Genomic DNA, 13,712 nt, shown 5'->3' on the forward strand with positions numbered 1-13,712 from the left:
AATTAATTATGTAAACGTTACGAAATAAATTATTCCACTGTTAAGTGAGGCATCAATCATTGACATGGGAGGTGGAGAGGTGCGAGACAAAGATTCATTTTGCATATTTCTTATTATGCCTTTTACAGCGATACGAGAATGGTGCAGCTTAGTCTAGCTAATTTTGAGGGAGAGAAGCATTGCTCTAATCAATCAATTATGGCACAAAGGAATATTCACATTTATATCTACAGTCAACAGGTGGATCAAAAGCTAACTGGATATCAACTTTGTAGTGCAGAACAAACATAGCACTTGCTCATTTATTCACAGGCGTATTGTGTTAAGACTACTGAAAACAGTTGTTTGTGTACTTGCCACAAATCAGAACTGTTTTTGTTTAAAAAATAATGAATGTTTATTATTGTCCTGTTCAACTGATGTCCTTTAGAATTAAAAAGCACTGTGAAAATTGTATTTAGGAATTGACTTCAATACTCAAACTGCCCTTAAGTAACACACTAACAAAAAATGCATAAAGTAGTGACTGTAGTCTGTATTTTAGCTCACTAAAGAATGCTATAGATGTGGTTCAAACCAAAGCAGGGTAGAGAAACCAAGCAGGTTTAGCAAGGTCCCCATGGTAGGCTTGGTAGGTTTCCTTTGTGCTTTTTTTTTCTACATAATATTGTAGGGGCATAAGCTGTGAAACTGGTGACAATGCTGCTGGACCAAGAGAAATATGTGCAATGTGTGCAATGGATAATCCAATCCAGCCCCGAACTAATAAAACCACAGGTCAGTCGCAGACAGACTTTAAATGTAGAGTAGTGGCCCTGTAATAAAAGCTCCTTTCATACATTATGTTGGATAGTCTTTGACGGATGAGGACGGTGATGGTGAATTAAAATTTTGACAGCGACCAGTAGCAATATTAGAAAATTACAGATATAGAGCAACACCACCAATTACACGCTATCTGAATCACCCTAGTGGGCTTTAAAATAAATCATTAGATACAGGGACATCCGTCTTTTTGCTAAACGGCAGGGGGAAGGGGCTATAATCTTTGCCAGTCTGCTTTGGCAGAAAGGTCACGTACCGCTTGCCCAGACTGGTCACCCATCAATAAAATGCAGATAAACACTTTGTATACCCACTCTTGCTGGCCGGCAAAATCTATTGCCATTTGATCATCTAGGGAAATTAAAATAATCATTCTCTCACCTCTCTAGAGAAAAAACATACTGATGGACATAGATTCAGTGGGTAGTAATCAGAGTGAAAGAGTTTGAATTTCAAAGCAAAGTGTTTTCACAGATCAAATGACTCAACGAAATGTCTTTACTTGGAGAGGGGAAAAAGACCATTTGAAATTAGGAATACAAGTGGACAGGCAACTGTTTGAATTGTACTGCAGTGTACAGGCACAAGCAGACAGACAACCAACCATTCATGCTTCCCCTGATAACTAGGGGCAATTTAGAGTTCAAGTTGCCTATCTTGCATGTTTAAGTAGAGGGAATGTATCTTATTTATTTATCTTATTTCTTAGTATATGAATTCTAAATGTTTAGAATTACAAAAAGATTTATTTGGTAATATTCATTTGGTACTGACATTTCATCAATGCACGATAAGAAACAAAATTAAATGTTTAACTTGACCCAGTTTTACGTATAAAAGCATTTTCAAAATAATCTCGCAAGGCAAAACGACTTGTATATCTTAAAGTTAGACATTTATCTAAATCTACACTTAACTGTAATTTATTGGTCTTCTATCCAGTATATTTGAAGATATAAAGAGGACAATCAGTCAAATGTAATCAGGAAAGGTTACAGCCACATCACTGTTTACCCATAGCACTGAGCCGGCATGAGGGTCCAAAGCTGTAGTCCCAATGTTGTATTATACGCAAAATATGGACAATGACACTATCATATGATACAATGAAATGTTTCTATAAAGCGGATCAGCATTGGGAAACAAAAATCGGAGATGATCCTGACTATGAAAAGCCAATCTCTAAATGGCAGAATCTGCAGGGGGAAGCTGTGTTATAGCTCTGGCAGACTAATGAGAACCACGGCCTTAAGATGTTTATTGGGCACAAAGAACAATACAAGAGAGGAGGGGCTTCATGAACATGAAAGACAAGACCCTATTGATAGAAATTTCATAACTATGTTTTTCATGGTGTCCTAAGTCTCATTCTTCAGGGAGACCCCCTAAAAAAATACAGTGGTCAGAGCTACAATCTCTATTTAACTCCCATAAAAAATAATTATCAAGAAATTATGCCTATCAAAATTGGGAGGCAGTTTTGGGGCACTCTCATAAAACTAAATTGTCATTCTCTAATTAACAATGTGGTGCCACAAAAATGCATTTGCTGCTGCTCTTCATTTCTCACAAAGGCATCTCATTCAAACGGTTTGTGATGTTGGACAAATTGGACTCACCTTGAAATTGGCTTTGGCATTGTTGCTACTGCTACTACTGCTGTTATTGCTGTTTGGGTTTTTGGCATCTTCATGAACTCGGTCCAAAAGCCAGAGGAGGAACTCCAGGGCATCATGCTGCGAGTTGCCTCTAAACTGAGAACCATATTTTGCCACGATGCTCTGGAAAACAAGGACATCATAAATTACAAAGATTGTAATTTCTTATACCATATATAAGTGTGTCGTTATACCGCAAAATTCACAACCCGATAGGTTATCGATATTTTCCACCCAAGTGTCAGTACTTTAATATAAGGTGGCCATACTATGGAGGCGGTAAACTGCTCTTTAAGTGTTGAGCAATTCCATGGCGGTCTGCTCAAGGTACATAGGGCGATGGTTAAGATGTCTCTTTTGACCCTATAAGAAGACTGCAAAAAATACTATCAATTCGTAAAGAAGCTTAAGAGCATTGTGAAGACTCAAGGACAAAACCAACTCAAAGAAGACCCCATGTTTTTCCTCCACTACTAGTTTAATGGCAATGTAAATAACCTTGACTCTTCTAAATAATGAACTGCAAAGAAAATGTAGCATCCTTGGTATACTTAACTACAGACGATATGAAATAATTTGGAGCATGCGTCATGCATCTGACTGCGACAGAATGAGCCATTCTTCTGGGATCGAAACAGACTCGCAAAGGGAGAGTCTATAGCTTCCAAACACCCTCTACCTGACAGCTTGCAAATGAGCTTCACAACCAGGGTGACACACAGACAGAATGCATGGAGATCGGGGGCTGGTGGAGAAACCAAACACAACCATAGCGTGCAGATAAGAACATAGTAAAAAAAGAAATTATATAAATCACAAAAATATATTGTTTATAATAAATCCCTACATCAATGTGTAGGCATAAGAAAGATGTTAAACACCTTGGAATTTGATTTACAGTATATATGCACGGTTTTAGTGGATATAACTTTGATTTTTCATTATTTTGAAAACTCCTTATTTTTTTTAGCACTTGGCATTTTCTTTAAAAAAGTTCAAATCTGGCAGGGTTGTCCGATTACAAGATGTTTCTTTTCACTTTACAAGACATTAAACACAGGCCATTAACCTGTCTTCAAGGGTAATATATAAGGGGGGTTAACAAAAGGGAGGCATGGTCATGAGTGAACACAGTGTAGAAAATTTAGAATTGTTTGAAGCAGTATTGGAATTAAGTTCAACATGACCCAAGATTCATGAAAAATCCGTTTGTAACAGTATTGCCCCCATTTATCACTCCCATAACATACAAAATGAAAACAATTAATGCATCTTGTAGCATTGGTTACTTCACAGTTGGATAGCTACATAGAAGGTGTAACCTCTGAATTGGGTAGGAGGGTTGATGCAGTAAACTAAAACAAATCGTACGTCAACACTACATACATAGGTAATTGGTCACACTACATGACTACATGACATGAAAGAATTCCAGACAAAAATACCAGCTGGGACAATCATAGTTGATAACATAACAGCTCCACAATAGAAGGCATGACATGTCAGACAAAAGTGGGGGTGTCAACTATGCTTCTGCGCTCCCTTCTAATCTCCTGACAATTATGTGATAGAACTATCTTACTTCTGGATGAAAATTGAATGATTCAGTCCCCAGATTTCAGCGATGTGAAAGTGTTTTAACTTGTGCAGCTAATGACATCCAACAGGTGCAAAGTCTCGCTTGTTTTCACGATCAAGCCCGCAGCGATATGAATCATGTTTTTTAATCCACAGTTTGTTCGGTTACTGGTCTAAAGCACAGCACATTGGTGTACCATGAGCAATAGAGAGGTATGCCACGGGAAATTACAAGAAGTCATACAATGTAATATTCTGAAAGAAAAAACTTAATATTACTAAATCTAAATATATCATATTACGAGATTTAAGTTATCTTCTTGTTTTTATGCTATGTGAACCGAAAGTTGTACAGTTTTACAGCCATCAACTTTTGGCGATTTAAGTTCTGTTTCTTAGCACAACATTGATTTTCACATTTAAAAACCTTTATATCATTTATTTTTACATCACTTGAACCAGAACTTTTTGGGGCCCGCCGACATCAACTTTTGGTGATATGAGGTCTGTGTGAAAAATGTTATATTGGAATAATTTTTCGGTTTGTTTGGTGATACAACCTTGATGGGAATGACTTTATATTGTGAATATAGGAGACACCGTTTCAAATTAGAATATTTTCAGGTGGTGGTGTGCCTTGTGATTTTTTTCACTTTGAAAGTGTGCCGTAGATCAAAAAATGTTGGGAAACACTAGTCTAAAGTAAAAGACTAAATGGGTGTTCATGTTTTTGAGTGTGTGAGGCTTGTGTTGAGTTGCAGCTGCCTGCCAGGCTAAGTGAGACCATCTGCTGTTCTTGTGATAGAACACCATGTGAGTTTTATTCGCCGTATTGAAAACGGACAAAACAGATGGAAGAAGGAATGGGCTTTTGTCAAATTAATGCAAACCCAAGGGGAATACTAGATGGGGGCACCGATTACAAGTGTGTGTGTGTGTGTGTGTGTGTGTGTGTGTGTGTGTGTGTGTGTGTGTGTGTGTGTGTGTGTGTGTGTGTGTGTGTGTGTGTGTGTGTGTGTGTGTGTGTGTGTGTGTGTGCGTGTACGTGTATGAAGATATGGTGGGATGGATGTGACTACTGTTCAGTCCTGTCATCATTTTCCCCTCTTGTAATTTGGTCCATGGTTCATTTGGAGTTCATACTGCCATCTTTTACACACGTAATGAGCACCCAGGAATGTATGCAATGTTCAAAAGTGAGATATTTTTGGGACAAATTCAACGAAAACAATAAAAAGAATTGGAAATAAGGAAAAACTAAAGGATCACCGAGCATCCCACTACCTTCTAGCAGCTAAATTCAAAGCATCACCATATTTCTGACCTCTTACCCTTGATCTTCTCATCATTTGCATACCCATTAAATCTGAGGAAAATAAGGTAAATTATTGTCAATTTAGATTACAAAATAAAATCACAACACTCATTTTGACCCTTGTAACAATTCACTGAATCAGTGAATCAGCTATTTTGTTTCATGTCATCAACATATTGTTGAAAATTAGGGTCTCCCTGGACACTCGAACGGTGAGTCTAACCCAAATGTGACCCAGGGAAACTACATTAATTTGAGCATCAGAGTGATGCTATCTTGGACGGTTACCTGGCCATCCAAGTTAGTGCTATTTCAAAAAGGGAACAAATCAACACAGAATTTGACAACAAAGTCGACCTACAAATTTGATAGCCTCTGGAACAGTAGTAGTAGCAAGGGCGTGAATATGAATAAGTCAATATCACCATATCTACTCTTGAGATTGTATTCCATGCAAACACACACACACACACACACACACACACACACACACGCACACTCAGCCAAGGCACTTTATTGTACTACTGACCTGGCTGTAAAATCTAATGCCAAACACCCACCCCTGCGCCCTATTGAATTCAAAAGATTGCTTCTGTCAGATAAGTACATTATTTGTCACACCAAACTATTATAATATCATATGCAATTACTTCACCACCATCCATTTTCTCCCACTAATCCGAGGTCATGTAGGGTGGACTGCATCTTTAGCAGGGAAGCCTAGACTTCTCTCTCTCCCCAGGCACTTCATCCAGCACTTTTGGGAGGATCCCAAGGCGTTCCTAGCACAGACACCTAGCAGGTGTTTTCAGAAGCAGCCGTGGCATACTTTCATTAAATGTTCTATCTTTCTCCCCACATTTTTGTGTGTTGCTTCCATTTCCTTCTCAAAGATCAATTGCTTTAGTGAAATGATCTAAATATTACATGGCTCCAAGACAGTATAAACGTGGCTGAATCAATCTGTACTTTCATAAGCACCTGTCTTTTTATGAAACATCCATTAATATTCACTTCATTCCTTGGGAATTTAAACCGAACGCTCTAGATCAGGCCGTGCTGAAGCCTATCCATGCCAACAATGGGCAGCAGGCAGGTGGCCGCCTGAATTGGTTACCAGTCAATTGCAGGCCACAAGGGGACGAACAACCATTCACGCTCACACTCATACCGAGAGGCAGCCTATTAGTAATGGACTCTTTGAAAAAACATACCACGATTATATGTCTTGGGGAAGCCAGCAATTCTCAGACCAAGGGCAGCTTATCAGTGAAGAAGAACTGCTAAACACAAGAGCACTCGGAACAAATGCAGTACAGTGATTGTACATGCAGGTTTTTGTGGACATAGTGGTTTGGAGCTCAACACATTCAATGTTACAACATGGACAACACTAATTGTTGTTTTCTCACAAAATGATGAGTTAATTAATATCGCTCTAAAACCATCCGGCACCATCTGTTCCTTGCACAAATAAAAACCATCCGGCTTCACAGTCTCGTTGGCGCATATCCACCACTAAGATTAGTGTGTGCAAACATCCTGTCATGTGTTGTCCATAAAGGAGAGGTGAGAATGGATAGGAAGAACAATCCATCAGTGTTGTCCTAAGTCACTATCATACACCTCTTAGGCCCTCTGCTCAAACAAAGGCAACCACTTCAAATATAGCTCTCCATCTCTAGGCCTGAGGTCTTCGCGCCTCACGAGCCACAGCCATTCAAGCATGGAAAAGATGAATCCTCAACTCTCTCGTCAGAGAAACTCTCACAAGTGCCTGTATTATTAAGAGAAAAAAACCTTTAAGTTTGTCAGTGTTACGCTACAAGCAGTGTTTTCAAGTCCCATTAATGTGCACCAACACATAGACCATAAAAGGAAATATCATCCCTCTAGATTTAATTAGCATCAGTCGTGCTGTGAATCAACTATGTTAAAGTTGAGATTTTAGATCTTTAACAGCATGGACGCATGTAATTGAAAGTATTTCTGCCCAGAGGAGCATGTTTGCACAGCTTAGCGTAATAACCAAGGATATCTTAGAATAAAAGCGAATCAAGATACTGGATAAAACGTGATCTATGTAAGATTGATTGTAATGGATTTACACAGGCCAAGCCAACCAGATTCATGTAATTGCATGCGAGAAAGAACATATGTTTTATGAATCAAAACTAATGCTTTTATAGCATTATTCGATACCAGATTTATCTGAGAAATATGATAACATGCATTTTAAACTCAACACTTAACAGCATTCTCAACCAAAGCTGGTTAACTAGAAACTCACAAAAAATGCAAAGTCCCAACAAACTTCTGTGGAAATCGGCTTAGTTCATTTATTTATCTATTCATGCATAATGCCGCTAACTGTATCCTTCCTACCATTTCTGAGAGAAGGATCATCAGAACATAGCCCTAATTGTCTTAAAACCAAAATGAACAGAAGACATCACTTTCCATAGCTTCGATGATAGGGGACTTGACGATTTGCTTCGCTCATTCTGAATATCTGGCAGTATTCTTAACAAGAGCTCAGTCTGAAATCAGTTATGCAATCAGGATGGAAGACTTTGTTTTTTTTCCAGATTGCAAAATCCTTTAGTGCACACGTTCAGGTATAGAAGCCTTTATAGGATAAATCTTTCACTTTTGTTCAAAGCGTTGCTGTCAATTTGTCTAGCAGGAACTTTTCATAAAAGATTTTTTTTTCAAAATATTAGCCAGCCAGCTTATTAGTCTTCTGACTGGCAGGTCTAAAGAGACACAGGGGTCCTTAAACATTGAGTAACACATGGCTAGATTTAAAGCGTGTCAAGTCTTATTGGCACACTGCAATATGTTGACAACACAAACCTACCAATTTCTTTTGAACAAGCTGGTAAAACAGTCATTTGAAACTGCATTTTAATAATGAGCAAAACATGATAATTGATTGGGGTTTTTTTGCATTACCAGGCTGTTAATTAAATGTCTATTCTGTCATTTCAAACAGCGTGCTATTAAACTGCAATACAAATGATACTAAATGAGTTTTGTTTACCCCCACTCCCCCACCCACATCTACGGTCCTCAGTTAATTAAATGTCCCTGTCCATTCAAGGAACAACTCTGTAAGCAGCTCACTGATATCGTGTTGTCACTTAGGCTAAACAGTGTCATAGTAAATCGGACATAGAGTTATGGTTTCAACTGCTGAGATATGGGTTTGAATCCCAACTCAAAGGCTCAAAAATGTACAACAATCTATCTTGCAAATAAAGAGGAATTTGGTAACATAAATTGTGCACTTGAGGAATTAGGGAGGAATTTTGCTGTATGTATCAAGCGGCTATCTTTTCTCTACTGTGCAGACAGGACAGGGAGGACGATGGTTTTATTTTCAAACTACCCCCCACCCCCTTCCTCTTAGTACACACCACTGGAGACATCTCAGCAAGGGGCCTCCTCTTCCCCCTCCTCGGTTTCGTCTCCCAGGGTACAGGCACTTGCTACAGTAACGCTGCCTCCAGCTTTGCTCACTGTGTGAGCAGACCGACACACAAATCACTGTGTCCGTGAAATGGGGCGAGGCAAGGCAAGAAAGGGGAAATGAAGGACATGTTTTCTTTCGTGATACAGAGTAGAGACTCAGCGGGTATACTACCAATAATTCAGCCAAAACAGCCATCTAGGTGCGGGACAAGAAGTGACTCATCCATTGCACAATGTTAAACTCAAATGAAATCATCTCTCCTGAATCGAAAATAAGTGATAGTCCCATCTGGGATATTCTTGCAAATCCCTGATCAATCTTTATTGAAGCCTGCAGGAATGAGAACATCACGTGGATAACCCTTTTCAGGCATTAAGAGGGGGAGGTAATAAAATGGACTCGCAGAAAACCATCGTTTTGTCACAATGCCTTAAATGAAGTTCAGTAAGGTGACAAGGTGAGCAAGAAAGATATAAAAACATTCATTATACTGATTATCAATCCTCCTTACTATGCAGTAGGCGCATCAAAGTTCAACATATTTTCTTCTTTTATCTTATCATAAACACTGTCAAAGGAATTTTTAAGTAGCATTCTAAAACATGTAAGTGCAAAAATGTGTTAACCACCAAAATTTCAAAGGCAAGCATTTAACAATTACAGGGGTGGATAAAACAATAACCTCATTTGTCATAATGTAGAGAAGGAAGATAAAGGTAGAACTAAGATGTACAAACAATTGTAGAGAATTACCTTTTATTTTATTTTGGTGGATCCAGTTTCAATGCTGTTATTTGTTATTGGTGGCTTTCAGGTTTCAGGTTAGAAGGGCTACTCGCTCATTCTCGCACTAGTTTCAGTTTCCATCAAATTTAGGATTTTTGTTGAGTAAAATATGGCTATACTCCTAAATAATATTTCAATTGTATTATTATTGATTATATTTTATGTGTCACAGCTGTAGCTGCAGTAGAGGTTTCATAGCCATAAAATAGTTTTTGAGGGTTGGATTGATTCGCTGAAGGCGTCACTAGAAAATGCACGGACTGTATATACATGTATATATACACACACTGTGTAGGTTGTTAAGTTCTTTCTGTAACTGACTTGCAAAGAATGCAGCCTAACCACTTCAACGTGCTGGGTAGTTGCACAGGTTGAGTCAGGTCGGAAAGGCACACCATGTGGTTGAATCAGTCACGACAATGCCAACTAGTTCAGTCATTACATATGACATCCCCCAAACCCAAATGTAATTCAGGTGTGTCATCTCACAGCCAATTTGGGATTTTTGCTTATGTTAACACTTTTTTTTCGTGTAACGACTGTAGAGTTGTGAACTAGGGAGTTTGTACAAAATGCATCTACCTTTAAAATTATAACTGCCTCATTCTCTGTACATAGTGGAAGTTACCTGCAGGGAGTTCTGTGCCTTTTGGGCCCCTAATAAGCTTCTGCCCGCATTCATCAAACAGTGAGCGTCCCTGGAATGAAAGCCCGGCTCCATTAGCACCTAGTCAAATAAACGCCTCCCTAAAATAGACACACCGAGCACCAGCAAAAGATTTACTTTAAGAGTCATTACATCGACAGAAGAAAATGAGCAATATTATGAATATTAGACTACAGCAATACCTCACCACGTTGTAGAGACACTACATCACGGCTTGGACCCAACAAACATAGTATATGAACAGTTCATAATGTACGAACAATAATATAAACCAGAAATGGACAGGGTGGGTCGCGGGTTCAAGTAATCAATCAGTGATTACTTCACTGGCCACTGTCTGCCTTTAGGTGTTAAATATTAGTACAGAGAAATTTTTTTTAAAGTCACAATAAAAACTCTGTCCCCACATTACTGCTCACATATTCACATTTTGCAGCAGGTCTTGGAACCTTTTAAACGCGATAAACAAGGTATTAATATATATGACAACACCAAGTTTAAAAATGATGTGATCACTCCACAATGTTATGTGAATTGGAATTAATGTTAGCTGTGCCCAGTAGCCCTTCATCCGAGCAGCTTCTCTTTTTTTTCTATACAAAAGCCATTTTACTTGGTCTTAGAAGCATTCAATTTCTCTTTACATGAACAGCAACATTTTAATACTATTCTGCCTTTCTTCCCAATCAGTAGTTGAGTAACTAAACCTTCTCTCTCCCCACCCACATAGTAAAATATAGTTTAATGATTGACCCTATTGATGAAGACGCAAGACTGGTGAACTGACTAGATGTTGGACGATCGTGACTCAGTTGCTAAGCTGCCTTGAGGTCCATTGTTTCCCTTTGACTAACATTTGTTTGAACATGTGCACATTAAATGGACTATTAATCACATAATGGCAAGTTAATGACATATTATAGTGATCCCCAGTGGCCATGCTTGGCTTGATTCATCAGCTGTCCTTACGAATAACTCCAATAAATACGTACTGAAATTTCTACTATAACTTTTCTGGACTTTAAAGGGCTACTGACTATAAACCGCACCCAATAAATTTAACAAGAAAACTGTATTTATTCATATATAAGCTGCAGGTAACTACCTATTATGGGATTTTCACCAAAAACCATGCACCTCATTGGCCTGTAAAACTACTTTAAGGAAGCATTCAAATAAACAGTAAACATGTATAGAATTCTGGATGTAAAAATCCAAGATAAGTGGATAAATGACAGTTGAAGTTTGTGTATTACTTATTCTACTGCTTACACAGATCTTTTAATCTAAGTTTCCTTTGACCTATTGAAGTCAAGATTAAGATAACCATGTTAAACCATGGTAGGCTGATTGGACACCCTAAATTGACCCGATGTATGGGTGTGAGTGTGAATGGTTGTCCGGCTGCTTGTGCCCTGCCATCAGCTGGCCACCAATACAGGGTGTCCCCCACCTCATGCTGGGATAGGCTCCAGCACCCCTTGCGACCCTAATGAGGATAAAGCGGTTGAGGAAATGAATGAATGAATGAAAAATGTGTAAACCAACTAAAAGAAGTAGTTCTCCAAGTTAGCAAAACAGTGAAATGATGAGAACAAGTGTTGAGAAAAACACTATAACAACATTTTCATTCTTTCATTCATTTTCTGAACCTCACAAGGGTCACAGGGGGTGCTCGACCTTATCCCAACTGACTTCAAGCACCAGACGGGGAAACCTACAATTGGTGTCCAGCCAATCGCAGGACACAAGGAGACAGACAACCATTCAAAATATAACAACATTTTAAAGCACATGTTCATTTCTCCCCATTCACAAAACAAACATATTTTTTGCAACAACCAGATCTGGCCACATTAATTGGCTCGATATGGGTAACACAGTGCAGTCATTTTCCCAACTTGACAACATTAAGTTATGGAAGGAACCACGCCCATTTCAGACTTTCCCTCAATTCCAATGCACCTGTGGAGTCTCGTGACTACTAGGCGCAGTTACAGTTGACAATATCAAATAAATAAATACATAACTCACTCAAATCGTACAAAGTGTAATCGAATGAAATCCACACTACACAATCTCACCTTAAAATCCACCGAAAGCTGCGGGGTGTACTCCAGCGTCCACAAGGCTCGAACCAGCGACGCCAGTTGCTCAGTCACCTCACCCTTCGCGGTCTCGCTGTTCACTCTCCGGGCCAATACATCCGGCTTGTAGTGTTCCAAGCCGAGGTACTCGGCCAAAAGATCGGTGTTGCTTAGGCACTGCACCACGGCGTTCATGAAGCAGGTGTTCCCGTGATTTTTGAGACCAAGAGCCCCAGGCGTCTTGTCGCCGTAGCACCACGACAATCGCTCCTTGACCGACCCGTGCGAGGAGAGCGTGGAGCTCTTTTTCACGGCGCTTTCCTTCGGAACACTCACCGGGGGTTCTTCTCTAAAGCCACCGCTGTCGCTCCGACCGAAGCCGCCGTCGTCGTCGTCCTCCGGTTCCGGTGGCCGGCCTTCGCCGAAGTGCGCCAAAGTGCTCAAAGTTTTAAGGATCCTGCTCATGAACTGACTGAAAGAACGAAGGGATTTTTTCCGCCGGGTGAACATGCCGCTTCGGGGCTTTTTCTCTTTCCGCTTCATCGTTTTGGCTTTCGCGGGTTTGCGGGGCTTCTCCTTGCGGGGATCCATGGCTGCTGCCTGCCTGCCTGCCTGCACCTGACAGTCGGAACACTCGCTATACTGTGGAGGAGGAGGAAGAAGAGGAGGAGGTGCACCTGTCTGCCAGGCAGTCTAGTCTTCCGCCTCCTCTTCCTCCTCCCACAGCCGCTGAAATGGCACAGAACCGGTACCGCCAAAGCATGTGGTTCGCTCGTCGCGTTTATATTGATGCTGCCCTCCTCATCTTCGGTACTACTGCAGCGGTACCCCCGTAGCCAATTCTCCTTCCTCCCGCTCGGATAGTACGAACAATGCCCGCCTCCCACACTCTACGGAGGATAATAAACACGCACCGGCCACTTCATTGGGTACCCGTGCGGTTGACTTCCAATGGGAGTACAGGATTAACATAGTTAAAAAAATACAAGCAATAAAACAAACTATTTTGGAATGTAAGAATATAATAAAAATATTTACATAAAAATGGAGCACTCAATTTAATACAATAGAAAATGTATATGTATATCTCATCTCATTTTCGGAACCGTTTTATCCTCACAAGGGTCACGGGGGGTGCTGGAGCCTATCCCAGCTGAATTCAGGCCAGAGGTGGGGTACACCCTGAATTGGTGGCCAGCCAATTGCAGGGCACAAGGAGACAAACATCCTTTCACGCACACTCTCCTACTTTAGGCAATTAGAGTGTCCAATCAGTCTTTAGATCCCTTAGGTTGTATTAATGGAACAACATAATGTACAT

The 13,712-nt window shown here is 40.0% G+C and overlaps 1 protein-coding gene across 4 annotated transcripts in view; it reads right to left on the bottom strand.

Annotated features, from left to right (window-relative positions):
* Positions 1 to 13,273, bottom strand: part of usp43a (ubiquitin specific peptidase 43a) — a 41,777-nt gene extending 28,504 nt beyond the window's left edge. For 2 of the 4 annotated variants that reach the window (XM_077719256.1, XM_077719255.1), the window contains exons 1-2: positions 12,389 to 13,273; positions 2,445 to 2,606 (exon numbers count right to left, since the gene is read on the bottom strand). In XM_077719256.1, coding sequence (XP_077575382.1) covers positions 2,445 to 2,606; positions 12,389 to 12,982 — 756 coding nt within the window. In that variant the 5' untranslated portion in view covers positions 12,983 to 13,273. Of the gene's footprint in view, positions 1 to 2,444; positions 2,607 to 10,265; positions 10,385 to 12,388 lie in introns of all 4 variants that reach the window. The other 2 variants (XM_077719258.1, XM_077719257.1) reach the window with 2 other exon arrangements.
* Positions 13,274 to 13,712: the final 439 nt, after the last annotated feature.

Source organism: Stigmatopora nigra, chromosome 6, assembly GCF_051989575.1.
Source record: "Stigmatopora nigra isolate UIUO_SnigA chromosome 6, RoL_Snig_1.1, whole genome shotgun sequence".
NCBI classification, from domain to species: domain Eukaryota; kingdom Metazoa; phylum Chordata; class Actinopteri; order Syngnathiformes; family Syngnathidae; genus Stigmatopora; species Stigmatopora nigra.